Consider the following 24,596-nt stretch of genomic DNA (forward strand, 5'->3'; position numbering starts at 1 on the left):
CTAATCTAGGTTATTCATTATTGTTTTCGTCAGCACAAAATAAAAATGTGCAGCAATTTACTAAGGTTCGTCTTGTTTTGTCGCATTAGCTACATGAAGTAACATTCCTGGCAAAAGCTGTTGTTTAGTGTTAATTGTTGTGATGTACCTATTGGAGTCTAGTTAGCATGTCTGCGCAAGCGTCGTGCGTGAAGCAGGAGCCAGCGGGTGACCAAGACCACGGCGGGGAGTGCGTGTGGGACTTGCCAGCATCGCTGCTCGCTGACGAAGGTGAGTGTCAAGGTCTATTCCTAGTGAAGATACAAACTTAATATTGTCAGTAACAAAAAATCTACTATATTGTCAATTTACTTTGTATAATTCTGGATATAAGGTTCTATCACCATACCTCATACCCAAAATAATGCTATAGGTTGTCCATTTATTCTATCTGAGGCTGTTGGTGAGAAGTTTTTATGGGTAGCTATGTACTGGTGGAAGGTTTTGCTGTATGAAGCTGAATTGTCTTATGTTAATTAAGTAAAAATGTAACATATAAGCTAGGTGTTTTCAAAATCTTGCAGTTTACATTAAAGAGGAGACAGAGCTCAAAATCAATGAGGCGGAGCACGTGAATGATGGGCTGTCGTGTGGAGAAAGTGAAAAATCAAAAGGTGTGAGCGAGGCCGACATGGTGTCAAACCTTTCCATGGACCACAGCATGCAGGACGAGTCTATGCTGGAATCAAAGCACATGCAGGTGCAGGATACAAATATCACACTTCATGGTAACTTTATCTATGGTTTTTATTATTTTGTTTTTAAATTAATAGATTAGACAGTGGATTTATCACAGTTCCACCCGGAGAGCAAATATACTTTGTAAGTTGTCTCCATGAAAATCAAATTCTGATCCACTTTTACATAATCCATACTATGACATTTATTATTATTTAATAGGCAAGCTACTAATTATTTTTGTATATTTTCTGGGTACATTGATAATCTGTTAGTGATCTGGGTTCTAGCAGAATTATCAGTGCTTCACTCGAATGAGTAGTAGTACTGAGCCAGAACCCTTTTGTTTGTTGCAACAACACAGTAAACCTACCTACCTTTTATAGACGCTTTGTGTTCTTTATTTTATTTTTATTTTGGTGTTACTATTGTTTCTATTATTTTTTGTTTATGTGTGTGTATTGTGGCAAGAGAATAAATGGTTTATCTACCTTTCCATCTCAGGTTACCTTACATGGATGGATCCTTGTAAGCTGGTAGGGTCAGCAATGCCATAGCCGCTCAATATGTTGTTAAAATCTGTTTGTCATGTGTACATAAAAATTGCAATTTACATAATATTATGATGACAAAAAATATGAGACGAAATAAAGCCTAAAGGACAGTAAAATCTTACCTTACAACCAGTGGGTAGTGACCCTGCCTATGAAGGCGATGGTCCCGGGTTCAAATTCTGGCAAGGGCATTTATTTGTGTGAATCGTGTGATGAGCATGGATATTTGTCCCTGAGTCATGTTTTCTATGTATTTTTTTATATCTGGGAGATGGAGCTTTGCAAGAGGTTTGCGGAGATACAAGAATTGCTTGTTTAGAGGTATAAGATAAATATTTCATAATCATAATCTTTATTGTTTGTGAGAAATGAGTTACATTGCCAGTAATTACTATTGTAACAATTTTACATGGACTCACCAAGACTCTACCTTTACAGGTATTCAAACAAACATTTCCTTACAATGAATGATGTCAAGCATTAATACAATAATAAATCATAATCTAAACTCTTACCTAATAAAAATCATGCAATTACAAAAATGAAACAAAATAAAATTGAAGTCAAATACAATCAAATCCCATTACTTAAATCGTTATTTAAAAATTCACTAATACTATAAGAACATCTCTGTATCAGCCAAGCGTGGATCTGTGATTTAAACATATATATATTATATTTTCACGACCAGTTTGGCCTAGTGGATAGTGACCCTGCCTACGAAGCTGATGGTCCCGGGTTCAAATCCTGGTAAGGGCATTTGTTCGTGTGATGAGCATGAATATTTGTTCCTGGGTCATGGGTGTTTTCTATGTATTTAAGTATTTATAAATATTTATATATTATATATATCATTGTCTAAGTACCCTCAACACAAGCCTTATTGAGCTTACTGTGGGACTTAGTCAATTTGTGTAATAATGTCCTATAAATATTTATTTATTTATTTATTTTATTTATATATTATATTTTGACGACCAGTTTAGCCTAGTGGATAGTGACCTGCCTACGAAGCCGATGGTCCCGGGTTCAAATCCTGGTAAGGGCATTTATTCGTGTGATGAGCATGGATATTTGTTCCTGAGTCATGGGTGTTTTCTATGTATTTAAGTATTTATAAATATTTATATATTATATATATCGTTGTCTACACAACACATCACCCGCTGATTCTTGCTGATTATTTCATCGGAAAATACTTAGGAGAAGTATGAAGCTACTGATTTTCTTTTTTTCTGGATTAAGAGCCAACAAGAGTGGTCATTTCTCCATACAAACATACTCGACTGTTTCCTCCGTGGTTTTTGAAGCTAGAGCAATGATTTTTTCAACACAGATTATGAGATTATTATTATTAATATCTGTGTTGGACTGTTTTTTTTTTTTTGATAATTTCATTACCGTAGATCTCAAATTTTCGTTACATTTTGTTAAGTTTTGGAGGAGGAAACAGTCGAGTACAAAATATCGTTTTTTGAGATTTTTCGCCTAACCTGGCGTTGTCCTTATCGTACTAGTTTTAGCAGCCGCTTTCGTAAGCGAGACCGATACATTCACCTAAAACATTTAAATTTCAGCTCCCATATCCTCTTAAAAGTTTGTGATGTGCATAACAACTTACTTACTTACTGCTTACCTTTCTCCGCAGACGTTTTGTCTGGTTGCCCTTGGCATAGGCCCCTCCCATGTTCCTCCACCCGTCTCTGTCCAGACTCCAGAGCCTGTCGTCTCCACAAGGCTCCAGCTACTTGCCTTAACTCGTCTTCCCATGTCAACTTATAATATTTTAACTAAATCATAATTTCAGGGGCGGCCGTAAAGGAAGAACGGCGGGAACTGAAGAACTGCTTCGTAAGACTGGAGCGCATTGATAAACAACTTATTCACATGTGTCCCAAGACAATGAACCATAAGATCATGTCCTCAACATGTGTTAACAAGGGAACTGACATGAAAATTGAAACACAGAATAACAGTTGTAAGTATTTTTTTCTACTCGACGACTAATGGTTGCATTAAGATATCGTATACCAAACTATAATTGCGTACTTTTCATGTATGGGCTCCCAACTCAACTATAAGATTCCATTCGATGCTCTACTAGTCAGCTATTAAAAAAAGTTTACCAATCACGTGCCGCCGCGCTCCTAATGGGAGCGTGCACGACTGTCACGCAACCTAGTGTCCGCAAGTCTAGGGGAAAACGTCAATTCACTACATCTTATAAAACTACTCCAAAACTAAAAACTACTGAACGGATTTTCAAACGACTTTCATCTATCAATAGAGTGATTCTTGAGGAAGGCTTAAGTATATAACTTGTTAAGGTTTTGTGTAAATTGTTTGAATAAAACGATGTTTTCGGAAAAAATCACGCTGGCTAGGAGCTTTAATCGAAAACGCTGCCTAATCCGTTTGAGCTATAACAACACAATGTATGGTGGGGTTGTTTCTCATTCATAGGTCTACAAAAAAGTCCGCGATGTTAAATGTCTATCTTTTAAGGATAACTTACTATATCCATTCTTAACTTCTAGAAAAAGATCACGTAATATGTGGCATTTGCAAAGCTATTTACATGGATACATTATTAACAATTATCAAAATAAATACGTTAGTTATATTAAGCATTTCATACAGATTACAATGGTCCTTTACACCATACAATTTAAATGAATATTTCAGGAGTAATCGTAAATCAAAGTTTCATTTCGAGCCATATAATTGTACGAAATGTTAAAGACGCTATCCGCAGTTACTTCAAATTTTTACTACCTTATGCGCTGGGATCGCTTTATTTACCCCCACCATGCACTTCGCACGGTCCCAATAGAAAAGTCTAAACGTCAGTGTAGACGTGCCTCGGCCGAGGCGGCGCGCTCGGGTGAGGAAAACTCGCGCGCCTGTGCGTGAGGAAATTACCTCGCGCGTATGCTCGCTCAGTGTGGACCCGGCTATTGAAAAGCCACGATTGTTTAATGGTTAAAGGTCTTCGCACACTATACCAATTCCACACCAACTCAACTCACTTTTGGTTCACCTTAGTGGACGACGAGTGGACGACGCGTAGACCACCCGACAGTTACCTTAAATTATTAAATTTTAAACATTGTACTATAGGACATACAAGATAAGGCTTTAATTTCAATATTTAATTTTGAGTCGAGTGGCTGTTGAGTTGTAACAATGTGCTAAGACCTTAATTACGATAACAAGTGCAGAAAAGCTATCTCTTGGTGGTTGCTTGAGGATTTGCGTCTTGGAAGCACTTATGACGAGTCCAAACCGTTGACAAAAGAGACGTAAAGCGTCAACGTAGCTTCGAAGATCCACCATGCTGTCGGACTACTAAATAACCATTTTGATTTCAATCAATTTTTCGTGTTATGGCTCCATCAAGGTGTTGATGATTCTGCCAATGTCGAGGTTGGATAAGACACGGCTAGTATATGAATCTTATAATATTTTGATTTGATTTGTCTTTCTAATGTGGTTGGCCAGTCAGTTTACAGATGGCGCCAGCATGCGTTTTACCTGTCAATACTACGAAATATGTCAAATTCTATGGCCTGGATGCTAGCCCTGTAAGTCGAATCTCATATAACAAAACTAGTGACAGGTAAAACCTACGCTGGTGCCATCTCAAAAATATTTGGCGGTTGTCAACCCCATTAGTTACTATACTATATACACCGTGTTTTTTTTTTTTAAGTAAAAAAAAAGTCGTAGCGCTTTTTAGGGTTCCGTGACCAAATGCCAAAAAACGGAACCCTTATGGATTCGTCATGTCTTTCTGTCTGTCTGTTCGTATGTCAAAGCAATTTTTTTCCGAATCTATAAGAACTATACTGTTGAAACTTGGTAAGTAAATACTTTTTCTCTGCAGCTGACCGTACATTACCATGCAAACTTCCACCGAAAATTGGTTTGAACGAGATCTAGTAAATAGTTTTTTTTTATGTCAACGCACAAAAAAATTTAACAAAAAAACATGATATGTGAGCTCCCGAGCACGCACTTGCATCTCGCTCACACTTGCGCTCAGTGAGAGTGAGAGAAGAACACGCTCTTACTGAGCCTTAATCTCAAGGGTGCATCCCTGAGCTTAAATTAAGTAACTTGTATTTTAACTGACTCCATTTCCGAGATAATCTATACTTAATTTTTATCTTATAAGGCCTCTACGAACGTGTACATTTACCTTAGGGCCTCTTTGCATATTGATTAGTGTTTAGTACAAGTTTATACATTTATAAATAAATAATGTAAGTCCCGTGTTACAACAACGCTATATGCAATATTTAATTACTGTTTATAAAAATAAATAAATAAACCTTTTTAAAATTAACTATGCTATTTAGTTTCCTTAAACGTACTTAACCATACCCCGAAGTTAACGGAATTCAATAAAAACACGATGTATAAATTATAAACTTAACAGTATGTCACTTACTGTGTGGACCCCCTTCGGTCTTAAAATATTAATTTTATTCACAAATAATTAAATAATAATAATTATTATTATTATTGTATCTCCTTGGATTTCACGGGCCTATAAATCCCGGTCTTTTGATAGGCTTGCATGGGGATATAGATCCAACACGTAGAGGCCTCTTGGAGAGCTTTAATGTCATGTAGAACGCCTGCTGGAACCCGTTCACGGGCGCAACAATAGACACCAATGAACCGGTCGCAACAGGCATTGGGACTATTGTAGTAAAGTGAACAGTATAACGGTCTATGGATTGAAGTTTGGGAGGACAATGAGACTGGGTTATTGCAAAGACGTCCGGACACCTGCCATAACAATGTTTCCACTAGTTATCGAGGCAGGCGGTGACTCGCCGCCCACTAGATGGGCCCCTGAAAATGCCGTCGTGAATTATTATTATTATTATTTAAACTTTATTGCACAAGTACAAGTATAACGTACAATAGGCGGACTTAATGCCTTGAGGCATTCTCTACCAGTCAACCACTGGGCCAAACAGAAATTTGCTAATAATGCATGTTGTTGATATTTTTCCTTTAAATTTTGTTTAAATGTATTATTAATTATTGTACTTAGCATGCAATAATCAAATTATCAATGGTAATATTTATGTGTAATTTAATTTAAGTCAATCTGTATGGAATTAATAAAGCTCTATTCATTCATTCATTCACTCATATCACTTACTTAATCATCACGAGTTTTACACATTTATTAATTATAAAACGGGACTTGATTGAGTTTAATTAAGCTTTCGGACTGTTCTCTGAGACCGCCGGGACAACGCCGTCCTCGAAACGTCAGTGGTAATTTAACGTAAGGAGCATTTCTGAAGTCAACTAGTGATTGTAAATTTACTAAATTCAAACTCAATCTAGTGATTTTAAGCTTGTTTTTGTTGTGATTTGATTTTTTTTTCTTTAGCTGCTTCCAACCTCACTGCAGCGGCGAAGCAAGAACGCCTGCAGCTAAGAGACTGCAGCGTGAGGCTCGTACGTCTCCAACACCACGAGGCGCTGCTCAGATGCAACATAGGGCCCGCTGCGACCCAATCACAAGCAAATCATGCCGTGTCTGTACCCTCTGATACACGACATGAAATAAACAGGAATAAAAATAATCCAGAGATTAATAAGTATGTGTGTAACGATTGTGGCAAAACGTTTCACCGAAAATTTTACTTGATACGCCATATTCAAAGTAACATTTGTGAAATAGAGAGGCCATACGCTTGTCATACGTGCGGGAAAAAGTTTAAACATAAAAGAAACTTGGAAACGCATACATTTATTCACACTGGCGAAAAGCCGTACGCATGTGAAGTATGTAAAAGACAGTTTTCGAATAGTGGTACTTTATTTGCTCATAAACGAGAACATACAGGGGAAAAGGCTTTTTCGTGCCATGTTTGTAGTAAACCGTTTTCTAGCAGAACCGGTTTAAAATTGCATATAAGGATCCACACTGGCGAAAAGCCGTATTCATGCGAAATTTGTAAAAAGCAGTTTGCGTATTCTAACAGTCTAAAATTACACAAACGTGTGCATACAGGCGAAAGGCCATATTCGTGTGAGTTTTGTGAAAAACGCTTTAAGACTTCGGGTAATTTAGGCGTACATATAAGAATCCATACTGGTGAACGCCCGTATAAGTGCGAAATATGTTATCGAGAGTTTTCAGATTCTGGACACTTTAAGGAACATAAACGGACCCATACAGGCGAGAGGCCTCACTCGTGCAACGTATGTGAAAAGAAGTTTTCGCGATTAGAGCATTTGCGTATGCATAAGCGAATTCACACTGGCGAAAAACCTTACTTTTGCGAGATTTGCGATAAACGATTTGCGTATTCGCAAAGTTTGCATACACATAAACAAACTCACAAAGAAAAATCATACTTGTGCAAAATATGCAACGAAAAATTTTCTCAATCGAGAGACTTGAAAAAGCATAAAAGAATTCACAAGAAGCGTAATTTTACATGTGAAACATGTAAGAAATCGTTTACCCGTTTGGACTATTTGGAGACGCATAAACGTATTCATACTGGCGAGAAGCCTTATTCATGCAAAATTTGTGACAAACAGTTCGCCCAAAAAGGTCACTTAAATATACACACACAAATTCACAGTGACAAAAAGCCGTTTGCCTGTGGAATATGTAATAAGTGGTTTAAAGATTACAGTTACTTGGTAAGACACAAACGAATCCACACTGGCATAAAGCCCTATTCTTGTGAAATTTGTGGAAAAAAGTTTTTGCTGTCAAGTGGTTTGATCAGTCATAAAAGAGTACACAGTGGTGAAAAGCCGTATACATGCTACATATGCAAAAAAGCATTTGCACATGCACATAGCTTAAATACACACATACGACTCCATACCGGCGAAATGCCTTTTACGTGCAAAGTTTGTAAAAAGCAGTTTACTTGTTCGTCTGGTTTGTCTTCTCATGTACGGACTCACTCTGGTGAGAAGCTATATTCGTGCGAAGATTGTGACCGACGTTTTGCGCATTTATCAGCGCTTACAATACATAGACGACGTCATACTGGCGAAAGGCCTTATTTTTGTGAAGATTTGTGGATGCAAGTACTTTGCGTAAACATAGACGCGACTGTACGGGTGAAAATAATTAGTTACGAGAAATTTTCAAAAATAGCTTTGTAGTCGATTTTTTTTTTTCGTTAACAAAACAGATTTATTTCAACGAAATAAAGTAAACAAGGAAATATTGCTTTTGGTTGGGAATGCTATCTAATACATGTATACTCAACTTGAAAAACATATAAAGAGCCAAAACTAAAATTTTACTAAATAACTTGAAATCATACTAAATTACATACACATTAATAAAACAATTTCAGAAACTTACTTAATTTACGGCATATTATTGATATTATATGATATGAACTGTGATTACAAAATACCTATAAAACTTATCTCTTAAAGACTATTCAAATATAAGTCAATTCAGAAAGTGAAAATTAGGTTGTGGAATAAAAAAATGTTAGTAGATATGTGGTATATCTGTATTTATTATACACCATCAGAGGAAGACTAGTCTAAATGTAAACAGCCATGTTTTTAAGAACCATTTGCATTTTTAAATTTCTAATTTAATTATTGCCAAAACATGATAGGCATAGAAATATTGTAGCAATAGGTATATCAATATAAACATCAGATTTCTAGGTTAATTTAGTAAGGGAGTGAATTTATACGTGGTAACATGAGCTAAAATGACTGCCTTATACAATCAATCAATCAATCAAATATTTATTGATAAAATATAAGTATTTTACATGTCAACACTTTACAGCTAATGGGATTACACATATTATTATTTATCTAATTAAAACATTACTTATCTAGGGTACATCATTATTTTTAGTAGTTAGAAATTAAGTATTATTCATATTGTTATCTCATAAGTCATTGTACAATTTTTGAATTACAATTTGTACTATTAGTTATATAAATAAATAAAAGTATGTTTTTTATTTATTTTATTTTATAAGACACACCAACAGTACATAAACAAAGCTAGCAAAGTAACAAGTATAGTGGCCACGTAGATATTATTATCTATGCACCAATAACAGGTGTGCACCAACACTCAAACAGTTCGAGGCTTTTTACACTACATTATTAACTACAACTATATGCACTCAGTTGGCAATGACTGTGATGATACATGTTGAATGTTGAAACATATCAAAAAAAATCGGACACTAAACGAATATATGCAAATATTAAAATAAAAATAAGGCCTTAATGCTGTATTATTTGATCCCTTGCATTTTATTGAAAAATAGGCGCAATACGCAATTTTCATGTTTTCTATACTTCAAGACGGCTTCTACCTCGTCTGTTCATAAGTTTTGAGACGACACAAAATTTCATTAAGTTGAAGAGTAAATTAAATCATTTTCGAGATGTGCGTGTGTGTGAGTCTGCGTGTGCGTGTGCGCGCGCACGCGCGTCCGTGCGTGTGTGGGTGTTTGTAGGCTACTTCCTGAAGTAGTAGTGAAGTGTTCCAGCCTTACTCCAGTGGTCACCAGTTGGTGGTGGCTTTGCTCCAGGTGTACGTCCAGCGGTGGCAGAATGGTTGCATTTTTATCACCTGTCACTATGCCTGTCACTTTCGGACTTACATACTTGTTACAACGTGACAAGCGATATGTATGACCGTGCTTAGCCCGCAGGTCTTGAAGATTTTGTGCCGGTAGGAGCGTACTGAATGAAATAAATTGTAGGTAGATAAAATGAAAGTTTTCTTTCAACACTGGTGGTAGGTCAAGTCGGTTTGACGTTACTTCAGTGTTCCAATCGTACTCCAGCGGTCATCAGCTGATAGTGCGCTTGCTCCAGGTGTAGGTCCAGGTCTTGCGCGGCTCGTCCGTGGTGATACGTCGGGTCGGTTTGACGTTACTTCCAGTTGAAGTTGTAGTCAGTATTCCAGCCGTACTCCAGCGGTCACCAACTAGTGGTGCGTTTGCTCCGGGTGTAGGTCCAGGTCTTGAAGCTCTTGTGCTGGTAGGAGTGTAATGAATGAAATAAATTATAGATGAAAAGAAATATAATTTATTGTCACGAGATACAAAAACAAAATAAAATTAGTTGTTAAGGCAAAAATATTTTTACACATGCTTTTACCACTGACTATCCCTTTCTTTCAACAATGGTGGTAGGTCAGGTCGGTTGGACGTTACTTCCAGTTGAAATAGTAGTCAGTATTCCAGCCGTATTCCAGCGGCCGCCACCAGCTGGTGGTGCGCTTGCTGGTGTACGTCCAGGTCTTACGCGGCCTGTCCGTAGTGGTACGCGTCCAGCGCTTCCCGTCTTCGAACACGCCCGCTGAAAATCACAAAGATTACTATAAAACAAAACTATTTAAGACGGATTATATCGTGTATAATGAATTTAAAATACGCTTTACAGCCAGTTTACAGCGTGGTCAACGGGTGACTGATTAAAAAGATATAGGTACTCCTCTGTCAACATTACAATGTGCAAAACTAACCACATACCTACATAAATATTTATTGAACAAAATTTTCTGCTAACAGGGAAATAACATGTACCTACATCTCTGTGGCACTCTCAGCATAAAGTTCAAGGTTATTGGACGCTCGATGAGATTGGCAATCAAATTTGATTTTTGATCAAATTGGCAATTTTATTGTCCCGTCTGGATAGTATCTCCGTTTGATTTATTTATTTCATAATGATAAATTGCAGTATAAATTATTCTTATATTTATCTATATGAATTTATATTATGATCGTCAATAATTTGGCATGCAAACATTTTTTTTATACTACGTCGGTGGTAAACAAGCATACGGCCCGCCTGATGGTATGCAGCCTCCGTAGCCTATCTACGCCTGCAACTGACGAGAAGTTACATGCGCGTTGCCGACACTAAACCCGCCCCCCTCGTTGAGTTCTGGCAACCTTACTCACCGGCAGGAACACAACACTATGAGACACTATGACATATCATTATAAAATGTCAATAATAATAATAAGGTTGTCTGGAAGAGATCGCTTTTTAGCGATAAGACCGCCTGTTGTTTACCTCTTCTTTATGTGTTGTATTATTTGTACTGTTTCTGTATTGAGGTGTGCAATAAAGTGTATTTGTATTGTAATAATAATCAAAAAACAAAACAAATTCAAAATTACCGTCAAATCAAAAACTAATAAGTAGGCCTTAGGTCTGATTCAAATATCAGATAAAATTATCTGTCAGATAAACATGACACTCTCTTATCTTCTTGCATGTGAAAGAAAGGGAGATAACTTTATCTGATGTTTGAAAAATTAGACCTTTAGTATCTTAGTATCTGAAGCGCTGGTGGCCTAGCGGTAAGAGCGTGCGACTTGCAATCCGGAGGTCGCGGGTTCAAACCCCGGCTCGTACCAATGAGTTTTTCGGAACTTATGTACGAAATATCATTCGATATTTACCAGTCGCTTTTCGGTGAAGGAAAACATCGTGAGGAAACCGGACTAATCCCAACAAGGCCTAGTTTACCCTCTGGGTTGGAAGGTCAGATGGCAGTCGCTTTCGTAAAAACTAGTGCCACGCCAAATCTTGGGATTAGTTGTCAAGCGGACCCCAGGCTCCCATGAGCCGTGGCAAAATGCTGGGACAACGCGAGGAAGAAGAGAAGTATCTTAAACGTATCGTTCCGATATTTCGGGATTTAAAAAGTCCTGTTAAACCCTAGCTAAACGGGACATGTTGCTAGGCAAAGTAATGGCAATTGGCAGGTGGACCAAAATGTTAACAGAATGGTGGCCGCTTTCGGATGAAAGAAGCGCCTGGTATTCGTTGGCACGTTCCAATGGCAATTAAGAAGATTGCGGGTCACTTCTGGATGAGATTAGCTCATCGGGACCAGGACCAGGACAGGTGGCGGACTAGAAGAGAAGCCTATGCTCAGCAGTGGGTGAGAAAGGCTGATTAATGACTTAGATCTATTGACTTAAATACCAATTACTTCGTAAAGACGGGCCTTGCGGACACCAAGAATGGTGCCAGCAATGCGAGCCAAGCGTGCAGTCCAACGCAATTAGTTGCGACCAATTGCGCGCGTGATGAGAACTTATCATCATCAACCAATCGCCTGGTAGCATTCCACCGAGGCACACCGAGAATGTTCGGTCGGAATTATATGAACTTTGCTTACATGCGTTAATGGTGGCGTCCATCTTGTATTTCCGCTCGACCTCGTGCAACATGTTGTGCAGGTGGTATACCCGCCAGTGCAGCTTCTCGATCTTCTGCAAGTACACCATGTGGTCGCCGTGGTGACCGTGGCCCACTGCAGTCCTGTTCTTGCGTATCTCCGTTGTCATATTGTAGATGTCTAGCATTTTTCTGAAGGTATCCTAAATGATTTACGTTTAGTTGGAATGGTTTTCAAATTGGTGAAACGCATTGACATATATCTATGTTAACGGCACCAGTCATGGGACATTTAAGAGATAATTTGTTTTTGTTTTTTTTTTTTTTTTTTCTCGGCACCTGTAAAATTTACCTCCAAAGTCTTGAAGACGAAGCCGACCTCAAACGACGCGCACTGGTCGCTCCTCATCCTGATGTCCGCGGTGCGCCACACCATGGGATTAGTCCCGTGTATAATGTCAGCGGCAGACATCATTAGCATTTCCGTTTGCCGCTCTGTGTCCAGCTTCGGGTCTTCGGTCGGTCGTCGGGACGGCACCGCGCCTTTCTGGTAGGCGTCCTGAGATAGCTGTTGGGTGATGGTCTGTCGTAATATACCTGAACATATGCCAGATTTAAAAAAAAACAATACAACATATACACACACAGCGGTGGTGGCCGAGTGAATATGACGTTCGACTTTCAATCCGGAGGTCGCGGGTTCAAATCCTGGCTCGTACCAATGAGTTTTTCGGAACTTATGTACGAAATGTCATTTGATATTTACCACCAGCTTTTCGGTGAAGGAAAACATCGTGAGGAAACCTGCATACATCTGCGAAGATATTCAAAGGTGTATGTGAAGTCCCCAATCCGCATTGGGCTAGCGTGGGGACTATAGCCCGAGCCCTCTCGCGCATGAGAGGAGGCCTGTGCCCAGCAGTGGGACGTATATAGGCTGAATTATTATTAATACAACATAAATAAATAAATATTATAGGTGCTTAGCAATGGCGCCGTCTATGCAAATAAAATTGAAATTCCATGTTAACTTAATGAATTCGCTAGCGGATTGTCGTATCGATTGTAGTGAGGTGGCGGCGTACAACAGTGGCGCTATCTATCCGATCAAGAGCGGACTTGCTCGCCTGTCGTAGTGTGTTCGCTCTAGCGAAGCGTCGTATCGATGGTAGCGGGGCGACCGTTATGACCGGTAATCAAGTAGAATAATAAGAAAAACTCAACGGTTCGAATCGCTAGTTGTTGCATTATAATTATAATACATAGTAATTTAGTTAAGTCCGTGCCTGAATTTAATACGATTGTGAATTTTATGGATATATTGGTTATAATCATGAAAATGAAAATGCTAGTTGATTACTTTCCCCCTTATTCATAAACGTCTACTAAAGCTACGATGCCGCTAATAATCGTTTGTCCCATTCCATCATAGCAATAGGAATAGGTACTTCGGAAAGGGACAAACGATTATTAGCGGCATCATAACTTTAATAGACGTTTATGAATAAGGGGGATAGTGTTTTAATCACGCTCATCGCCTTAACACCCACGATGTCTACCCAAGATAAGGCCATTCATGCGTCTACATATTATAATTAATTCATCTATTGTACGGGTAGATGATGGAACATAATATAAATCACCATGGTCTTGCCATAAGTACCTGCCTACACCCATGCCTCTACAGGTCGCAATTCTCAATCGATTATCGTGAAATTTTATATAAATATATCATTGACATTATATCTAAGGACGGGCCTTATGGGCCATAAGAATGGGGCCAGTACAGCGGTGTCACGCACACTAATTCGAGCCAATCGTGCTGTGTAACGCCACAACGCGATTGGTTGATGAGTTCGCATCGCGGGCGCGATTGGTCGCAACTACCTACTCGTACCTAGTTGCGTTAGACTACCCGATTTGCTCGTGAGTGACACCACTGAACTGGCGCCATTCTTAGTGCCCGTAAGGCCCGTCCTTAGATATGTTATGTCTATGTAATAAATAAATAAATACCTATTTGTAAAATGTCATACTTACATATTAAAACGAAGAAACTACCGCGTCGTTGCATCATCTCTTATCGTATTGTTATGTTCCATGGCAGTTTATTCCAGTAATTACTTGTTCATTGTTTATTACGATATTTAATTAACAAGTACCTGGGCGACCGAGCTTTGCTCGGTTATAACTATTTATTGTAATATGGTGGTGTATAGGTGATAATCTTAACTACATTTTTTTACTAAAATAAACTTGTCTAAAACAATAAAAATTAAAAATATATATATAAACTTGAACATATAAAAAAGTTAGTCACCGGGCGAGACGGAATAAATTAAAGTCATTTATAAAATCTTATTGTTTATTCGTAATAAACATAAATTAGACAAACAAAGAATGCGCTCGATCAGTCTCACTATTTAAACTTTTTTTTTAAATATAAAGATACCAAAATGACAATTCTTCTGTCCCAATTTGTCAGGCCAATCTGTCATTTTAGTTAAAAAGTAGGATGAATTGACAGTGAATTGGCCGCACAAACTGAAATTGTTAGAACACGTTACACGAGATGTGTTCTTAACTTTAACGGGTTATCTTATTCAATTTATTAGAAAAAAAATATTATATCATAGGTACACATAAGTACACAATGCTATATAAAGCATTGACATATACATCTAAGGATGGGCCTCACGGGCAATGAGAATAGGGCCAGTACAGCGGTGTCACGCACACGAATTCGAGCCAATCGTGCAGTCTAACGCCACAACGCGATTGGTTGATGAGTTCGCATCACGCGCGCGATTGGTCACAACTAGATGCGTTAGACTGCACGATTGGCCCGAATTCGCGAGTGACACCACTGAATTAGCACCATTCTTAGTGCCCGTAAGGCTCGTCCTTAGATATATGTCAATGATCTAAAGTCATTTCCTAGAATTCACCATACTTATAAACAAAAATCTAAGCGTTAACTCATTAATTTCATCATACTAGATAGTATATTGATAATAGGGTTGGCCGGTCGAAGTATATTCAGGGGCGGCTTTTGGGGGTCGCGAAAGGGGCAACTGCCGGGCCTCGCGCTTTCGTGGGCCTCGCGCAACAGGCCAAGCATTTTTTTTTACCGTGGAGTAGCAGTCGGCGCAGAGTTAGCTAAGACGGACTCTTAAATGCTTGTAGTCAATTGCAAGAACAACTAAGAAGTCAAACTTGGTATTGCTGCGCCGCAAGCAATTTGGTATACATATATATATAAAACTGGCATGCCAAAACTAGGATAGCAAGAGGGAGATTCCAGCCTTCGCCTCAAGAATCCACCACCATGATACGAGGTCCTAGGCAGAGCTGCAGGAGGGTTGAGTTCAGATATGACAATGGTAATTTTTTTAGTAAGGAACCGAAAGGCTGGCCGAGCTTTAGGACAGCAAACCACGGACATGAATAAAAGGTGTTGGTTTGGCGGATCGCCAGAATGATCTTCAAGGCCCTAGGTGGCTGAAGAGCGAGCTCCACGTTAGGCCAGCCGGGTTGCCGGCTTCAATTATGAAAGCACAATTTATTAAAACAAAACTGCATACGGTTGCAGACCCGAAACATTCGAGAAAGTTGCACTTTCGAGCAGTGCCAAAGGTTGAGCAGCAAGAGAGTCCAGATAACATTGGCTCATTTACAGGCTATTCTTTTCTGCAGCTGGTCCTTGCATGGAAACGCGCCAGGATCGGTCGGTCCGGCCTTCTACCGTTTGTCCACGTCCAAGCTCTGCTCTCGTCTAGCTCGGCCTTCGGCATTATGGCATTAAAACACTTGGCCATTAGATCTTGTCTGTAGCTCAGCCTCGGCCGATCTTATTATTATACAATAAAGAATATTATTATTTAAAATTCCCCAAATAAGCTCGCTTAACACCTCGATCCTCACCCATCCTCAGTAAATGGCCGAACCAGCGAAGTCTGTGGCATTTCGCCGCCGTCCAGTGGGTCGGCCCAGATACCGCTGGAGCGACAGTGTACAGGCGGATCTGTGCCAACTCAAAGCCGATAACTGGCAGGAAGTGGCACAGGATCGGGACAGGTGGCGTTCTCTCGTTTTGGAGGCCAAGACCCTCTTGGATCACTGCGCCACAATAGTTAGTTATTATTTAAAATTTGATTCAGGCAACAAGGCCCATATTACAAATATATATAGTCCTCCTCATCGTTTTCGATGACGGCGACCCCAAATAAACATATTATGGACGTTGTCTAGCGTGAGCCCTAATGTGGCTGGCCAGGCCGAACTTGCTCTTAAATACTCTATTGCACGCGTGACAATAAAGTTGGCCAGCTGCGTTGAACGTGTACACGTAGGAGGGCTTAGGTCTCTCTTTCCGTAACTGGCGTTTTATTTCTAGGCTAGTGAGGCTCACTATATTACAAATACCTTACAGACTAACATACATATACATTATATAAAATTACAACTAAACACTAGGCGACAAAACGGCGTGGCTCCGTTGAATCGGCTGCTCTCCATCCATCCTCCCAGCCATTCATTCAGCCTCCATCTGAGAGTTCGATTCCAAGCTCTATTATCCTGCTGTACGGCCTTCGACCTTGCACGGAAAGCCATCAAAATTTGGCGCTCCGAGGTCGGCTTTCGGCCTCGCTTCATAACACTTAGGTGTATGGGTTTAGTTCATTACCGAGCTCAATTCTCTCGATGCTAGGCTTTTGGACTCTCTACTAGACGTTTCCTTAATACAACCTATCAATCTTTTTATTTGCCACTAAACACAGGCCTCGCAAAAGCTAAGGCCGCCCCTGAGTATATTACAGATGGCGCTAGCATAGCTTGACCTGTCAATCCCTAGAATTAATTTAAAAGTGGTGAGACTGAACTCACGGCAACTGGATCGATACTCCAGCTCTCTGCCAACTGAGCCACCAAGACCTCATCCATCAGCGAATCTTTCCACCATATGGGTCTAGGGGACCTTGGCGACATCTACCGTAAGAGCGTTACGCTTAAACGGCTACCAGAGTTCCAAGTCATATTGGAAATTCGCTGACTATGGATGAGGTCTTGATGGATCAGTTGGCAGAGCACTGGAGTGTCAATCCAGATGCCGTGAGTTCAATTCCCACCCAAATCAGTAATTTTTCCATTTTTAAATTTATTCTAAGCAGGGGTCGGACAAAAAGTGCGGATGACGTAAAAATGACGTAATCTTACACACAGGATGATGTTTGAGTTTGTATTTAAACTTCCGTGTGACATGTAGTATCAAAGTAGTATTAATGAAGTAACAAAATAAACGTAAATAAATCCATGGAATTAATAATACAGGTGGTAGGGTGATGTAGTGAATAAAATAAATTTCACGAAACTTGTTACCATAAGGTATAATTATTTGAAATTAGTTAGAACAAGTCTGTGGGATCCTCAGATAAATAGGTTTAATAGTCAAAAGTGGGAACAGTAGGTAAGATTAGCATTATACGTGTTTGTCACGTACCTCCAAAAACGGAAAATTGCCACAATATTCGAGTAAAGATGACATGACATTTTAGAGCGTTTTCTTATACATTAGTAAATATAAATTTTAGCTAAATATAATCGTGAAGATACAATAGCTAAACAGTAACGAAGTCAATTTATTGTTCATCTGATTGACAATGTGTCAGTCAAAAACGTACTTACTCATTTCAAGTGGCGATATGGTTTAATAAAGAGGTTGATAAATGATAAGTGATAATTGTTTATGAAAATCAAAAATACTATGTATTTGAAATCATCCTATAAGTGGTTTGACGTCATGCGCACTTTTTGTCCGACCCCTGATTCTAAGCTTAATAGCATCGTTCGCAGACGTTTCTGCTTGTTAAAATAATCCTTAGAATTCTTTATAATATATGCAAATTGCAAACCGTCGACAGTTGCCAACCACATCATCATGTTTCACTCACATCTTGACATTTATCATTAAATAAACCGTACATAACATCAAGGATGACAATTATTCCCTTATTAATATTTTCAGTGTTCATAATTAACAATTATGCCACAGAATCGCCGGGTGATTCCCAGATGTTACCACAAAGTTGGTGCCGCTGTTCTTTTTTCTCATTTATTACCACTGAAAAAACCACTTTGGTGGACACTATGTAAAATTTTACCGCATAAGTCTTTCATACGGTTTTAAACTTACTACAAGGTGCCCGTGAGCATTGCGAGAGATTTTAACGGTACATTCCTGATGGCAACAGAAGCAAAATTTTTTTTATCCCCTTTTTTTGAGCACTCCTGTACATAAAACGTAATTTTTATTGATAAACACATAACCTAAAATTAACTAAAAAGTTTTTTTATATTTGAGGGTAGCCTCTCGAAAACATTTTTTTAATTTATCGATGTCAATCAATAGGTATGTCTAGACTAGACCTCAAAGTGGCAATACCGCAGTCAAAAATCTGTTTTGTACCGACTTATGGCGAAAGAATGATTTCGAAAAACATTTAATTATCTCTGAAACTAGGCCTAATCCAGAAAATTATATGACATTTTAGTTTCTAAATATTACCAGGAATGCTTAGTTAAAATGTCTCGCGATACTCACGGGCACCTTGTATAAACAGTTTAAGGTGAATCTGTTGAAACGAGGACAGGAGAGTTGTTTAAACAGCGACGGGGTCGGGGCGCGGCAGCAGCCCCCGGATGCTGAGGTCGTACACGACCTCCTCGATCTTCTTCACGTCGTACTTGAGGGCGTCGAACCGCTTGCGAAGATGGTCGTTCTTCAGGTTGAGGAGTCTGCAAAAAATATACTTTTATTCGCTTTTTGTGTATATCGAGTTTTTTTTAGTATACCCCCAAATTTATTTATTTAGGGACCAACCCCGGTATCGCGAAAAAAATGTTAGCTATTCCACAGAAAACGTCCACTTCTGATCGGCATCATAATCGTCATTGCGCATCCAATAAAAAGTAATATTATACTGTGTCATACATTTATAGCCATAATATTTGATGACATACATTTTTTGTGCATACCTAACGAACCTAACCTAAAATTTTATGCGAATTAAATTAATGACTATAAAAATTATGACATAACTCAATTATGACAAAAACCCAGTTATGGTCAGGAATAATTCTGACTACAGATTTTAATGACTAACAATTTGATGCATAAAGTGATATGGCCATTAAAAATATGACAAAAGTTGTTGCGACCAGAGGCAGTCCCATTTGCTGATATTCCGATACGGATAACAAACAGGCCCGACATCGGGACTGATTTCGGGCCCCATATCGGGAAGTGTAGATGTAATTATGATATGTACGGGTAGGCCCTATAAAGCAGTATACCTGAAGCCGGCGTTGAGCTCCATGACGAACTTGGAGATCTGCAGCGGCCGCGCGTAGTCGCCGCGCGTCACCGCGTTCACCGCCAGCCGCGACTGCAAGGACAACACTAATAAATACTAACCCCCTTATTCATAAACGTCTACTAAAGTTGACAAGCCGTTAATAATCGTTTGTCCCTTTCCGACGTATTGGTATGATGGAAAGGGACAAACTATTATTAGCGGCTTGTCAACTTTAGTAGACGTTTATGAATAAGGGGGTAATAATTTATTGAAAATAATTTAACAATAACACGTTAGTAGGCGGGCCACACAGAGCGAGCAGCCACGCGAGGAAATTTCCTCGCGCGGCAAATGACAGGCGCTCGCGCGGCCGCGTACTCGGGTAACTTTTGCCTCAGCCGAGCCAATTTGCTCGGCAAGATGGCGTCACTAAGCACGTGTACACGGGCCGTTTTGTGCGCGAGGAAATTGCCGCGCGCGTATGCTCGCCCTGTGTGGACTCGCCTATTGGTTATTGTATTACTATATGTTTTTTATTGACCGAGCGAGCCCGAAACGCAAGCGAAGCGTCTCCGTTTCAGCTTGACCAAAAATGCATTTGTATATCTGTCCGGCTGTTTTTCTCTACAGATCGCATTTTTCACTCAATTCTCGTGAAATTTTGTTTTAAGCGAGGTTTAGAATAGCAAGATCATGCAAGCAATTTACGTTGCATGGGTAAACTGCATTCAACAGTTTGATCAGATACCCCAAAGTAATGAACATTGCATCGCTTTAGCTTCCAGTTTCGAGAAGTTTACAGGGCACAGAGCCACTAGTATAGTCCGGTAAACCAATTTGTCAATAGAGAAAACTCTTTGTGAAATTAAAAAACTCTGGCAGCTTGAACATATTTGTCGACTTAATCTACTGATAAATTGATTTTACAAACAACATACCAAAATGACTGTTCACCTAGATAAATTAGGCGAAGAGCTAGCGGAATATACAGAATTTCCCAAAAATCCATAACATGTAAATCATGTAAATAGCCGGGTCCACTCAGAGCGAGCATACGCGTGAGGCAATTTCCTCACTTAAAATACGGCCCGTGTAGACGTGCCTCAGCTGGGGCGGCGCGCGCGTTTTCCTCGCTCAAGCTCGCCGCCTCGGCCGAGGCACGTCTACACTGGCCGTATTGTGCGTGAGGAAATTGCCTCACGCGTATGCTCGCTCTGTGTGGACCCGGCTAATGGCCTTTAAAAGAATATACAGACTCTAATACATGCATTAAGCATGGGCTAGTAATCCAGAGTCGCAGGTTAAGGCCCGAGGCAGTGAATTTTCCACTTTTGATACATTTCTTACCTTAACAGCATTGTTGCAGACAGTTCTGCTAAATACAAAATTAATTTAGTATGGGATGACGCATTGTCAATTACCGATATGACTTGGAACTCCGGTAGCCGTTTAAGAAGTGTAACACTCTATGGTAGATGTCACTAAGGCGCCTCCCCAAGGCCCATATTATAGTAGCGCAATGTTTTAAAAAAAAAGAACAACTTACCAATTCAGTGCACATCTGAAGTAGGCCAACTAGGTAATCTTCAACATCCAGATGGAATCCTTCTTTCTCCTCCACTGCGCTGACTGAAACAAAAAAAGGAATGTTGAAATGTAATTGATAGCATAATCTAGTTTAGCCCTTGAGTTCCAGAGATCTAGATTTGCCAGCCAAAAACAACTACTTTTGTAGTTATGATATTTTATCAATTAAAAATTGATTGATGAGCTTGTTAGATTATTATTTATAAATTGTATTATGTATGGAACTGACCTGTTTCTCTTTGACGTCCAATGTTGATAAATATTCACTATTTAAACACTTAACTCAATATCACGTGAAGTTTACACAATTTGTGATTTATGTGGGTACGATACGAAACCACGGTTGATTAGAGAAACATGGATAGTGGTAACTTTGAGACAGTAGTTAACCTGCTAATAAGATTTGTTAACTATTTTAAAGTGATTATATTATGTATTAATATTACTTATTAGTAATTATGTATAACGGAGTTTATTGAAAAGATGTTGTGATCATTTTATTCTGCATTATTCGATAAATGAGAAGATACGTTTGTGACGTCACTTCTCGAACGACAAATGGCATGATTAACCAGTTGCGAGTGGCTGGTTAGCAGTGGATATAAAAGGGCCCGACCCCATTTATTTGGATCATTCTCATTGTGATTCTTCGTTGCACTGCAGCACTGAGTTAATCGTCGCCACAGGAATATTGAAAGTTAAGTAAATACTATGTTGATCATTATGTTAATGTTTTTGTACTTACTTGATTAATTTGATGAATTAATTATTAAATAATATATTGGTGAATTATAAAGTATTAGTGATTGTATTTATTAGTTGTTGATGATAAGGTTAATAAATTGGTTTATTAACTATAATAAAACGGTTTTATTTTCAATTATATTTGTTCATTATTTAATTTATCATACTAGTAATCCAAATAGCATCTAGTGATAGTTTTAGCAGTTTCTAATAATTCTGAATCAAGGTAAATAAATAACTTGATGACAAGTTATGCCGAATTTATACAGCTAACTTAGTGTTATCAAGCAGTATTGAGAATTTAAGGTAATATTGACTATTTATTCTGTTTTAATTGCTTGTTACGTGTGTTTTAATAACAGAGGGGTTTGCTTTTATCTGCACGGACATCCATTTTAACTTATTATTCTTACAAGCTCGTCATTTGAAGTTGCCATTTTAGGTTTAAACTGATACTATAGTCATCACACACACAAACAAGAATAAGCGTTTTCATATTATTCATGTCCTGCTCATTTTATTTATTTATGCGAAGACAGAAAGGTATATGTTAACCAAATATCAAGGATTTAAGTGCAGAAAATCGATATGATAGAAAATGCAAGAAAGTAGTATGAAATTTTCACAAGCGCATCCATCTAATATTTGTACTTACTGCCAAGCACATCTGCCACTGTGTCATGTGTAGCCAGGATGCCTTTCTCCAGCCATATGGTCAGGGATATGAGGAAGCAGTAGCGTTGCGTCATGAACCGCCAGTGGTCATGGTACCTGCGTCATTTTATCACAAATTAGATGCTATTTTAACAAACGTAATAAGTCGTCCACAACCCCAGTATTTCAAGCAGGTCTTCTTCAGTATTAGTTATTACACATTGATTAATAGCATTTTTATCTATTCTGAGATAATTAATGAAAAAAGAGATACAAACTTATAGTAATCTGTAGCTGGCACTGTCTCCCGCAGCTTGGCGTAGCCGGCCCGGGCCTTCTCAAACAGCTCTCGAGCATGCTGGCAGGCTGGGGCAACTGGAATTAGTTTATGTAATATACATTATGTTGTTCAATAAAAATCGCATATAGTAAACATCCCTACGATGGGACTGGCACCAGTAATGGGTTTGCATAGACAAATCCTGTAAAATTAGTATTTGCCATCAGTTTTTAAGCTCTAGCAAAATTTTACTATTATCAAGAGCAATATAGCTGCTTAACTTTGATTTTTCATTGATTTTTGTTAGTTTGAAAAGTAATGGCCCATGACTGGAGCAAAAAACATAATGTTAATTTGTTAATAATATTGAAACCAATTGCAGCAGCTTTGATTAAATACCATAAATACATAGAAAACAAAGGACAAATAGGACATTTAACTTTTAACACATAAACTGGTAGAAATTTTACAGGTGTCAGTGAAATATCAAAAATACTCCAAATTTTCTGTCAAATGTCCCATGATTGGTGCCGTCAACTTACATAAGGGCTTGTGCACAAATCACGCGAGGTTTTTTCGGCTACTTTTTTGACCTGATGGTCTCTTTATACCCCCCCCAACCTGATTTTTCCGTGACCCCCTCCGCCCCTATCGAACCTCGCGTGATTTGTGCAGAAGCCCTAACCAGGAACACATGTGCGTGAAAAAGTCGCTAAATTGTTTAAGAATTTATACATAAACATTTCCTAAGAAGTTTCTAGTAGAAACAGCAGCAGCAGGTGGACTAAAATCAGGTTATATAGCAGCAGATGGCCTAAAATCAGACATATAAAATAAACTCACTTCCCTCCTCACTGTGGTGAATGACCTGCAAAATTGTGACTGCCTCGCGTGAAATTTGATCAACCTCCTTGCATACTGTGCGGATAACCTAAAATTATTTCGAAAACACATGAAATACACCATAAATATGTAATGACACTCAATTTATCCCTGATAAGATATGTTATGCAGCTTCAAACAGTAAAAAATTGATATTTTATTGAAAAATAGATGTTTTTACATTTATGAATTTCTATTTCGATCTTACCTCCCGCAATTCTTGCTCCTCGTCAAGAGTTTTCTGAAATTCCGTAAAGATGGAAGTTATTAAGTGATTATCACCCATTGCTAATGTTTTCTTACTTATAAGATGTAGTCAATGTGTAAATAAACAACAAATTATGGATCGCAAACAACCGGAACTTTACGTACGGCGGCGGGGGAAGTGCAAGAGTTTGCGTTTCGTTTCACGCGGCAAAGGTTTTATGTAAAAATGATGCCAGCGCATTACACTAAAAAAGCTTAAAATGTACAAACAGTTTTTTTTATAGGTAGTTGTAGTTGGTTGGCATTTGATTAGAATCAGACCAAGTTGGCAGCGATTTTAATAGCAAAGACGAGAGATTATGACGTTTACTTAACACTTGAACAGGTTGGGCTATCAAAACGTTGCCAACTTAGCTTGGCCTGACG

The 24,596-nt window shown here is 38.7% G+C and overlaps 3 protein-coding genes across 4 annotated transcripts; 1 reads left to right on the plus strand and 2 right to left on the minus strand.

The window, feature by feature from the left end:
- The first annotated feature begins 13 nt into the window (after positions 1-13).
- LOC133532230 (zinc finger protein 271-like) lies at positions 14-9,540 on the plus strand. Its single transcript, XM_061870808.1, has 4 exons — positions 14-270; positions 564-767; positions 3,079-3,249; positions 6,688-9,540. Exons 1-4 carry the CDS (start codon positions 168-170, stop codon positions 8,430-8,432), a joined length of 2,223 nt encoding a protein of 740 aa, XP_061726792.1. The 5' UTR covers positions 14-167; the 3' UTR covers positions 8,433-9,540.
- Positions 9,541-10,333: 793 nt separating this feature from the next.
- On the minus strand, positions 10,334-14,559 carry LOC133532231 (uncharacterized). Of its 2 annotated transcripts, XM_061870810.1 has the most exons (4): positions 14,502-14,559; positions 12,814-13,058; positions 12,463-12,664; positions 10,334-10,622 (listed from the first exon to the last, which is right to left on the minus strand). In XM_061870810.1, exons 1-4 carry the CDS (start codon positions 14,536-14,538, stop codon positions 10,474-10,476), a joined length of 633 nt encoding a protein of 210 aa, XP_061726794.1. In that variant the 5' UTR covers positions 14,539-14,559; the 3' UTR covers positions 10,334-10,473. The 2 variants fall into 2 exon arrangements, with proteins under 2 accessions (XP_061726794.1, XP_061726793.1); XM_061870809.1 differs by lacking the exon at positions 10,334-10,622 and having other exon boundaries at positions 11,948-12,664.
- A 249-nt stretch (positions 14,560-14,808) lies between these two features.
- On the minus strand, positions 14,809-24,526 carry LOC133532232 (translin). The gene is made up of 7 exons (XM_061870811.1): positions 24,172-24,526; positions 23,925-24,012; positions 23,080-23,176; positions 22,803-22,918; positions 21,363-21,445; positions 19,815-19,906; positions 14,809-19,256 (listed from the first exon to the last, which is right to left on the minus strand). The coding sequence occupies exons 1-7, from the start codon at positions 24,247-24,249 to the stop codon at positions 19,121-19,123; spliced, it is 690 nt and encodes a 229-aa protein (XP_061726795.1). The 5' UTR covers positions 24,250-24,526; the 3' UTR covers positions 14,809-19,120.
- Between the last annotated feature and the right edge of the window lie 70 nt (positions 24,527-24,596).

The sequence above is a fragment of the Cydia pomonella genome, chromosome 26, assembly GCF_033807575.1.
Source record: "Cydia pomonella isolate Wapato2018A chromosome 26, ilCydPomo1, whole genome shotgun sequence".
Classification (NCBI taxonomy): domain Eukaryota; kingdom Metazoa; phylum Arthropoda; class Insecta; order Lepidoptera; family Tortricidae; genus Cydia; species Cydia pomonella.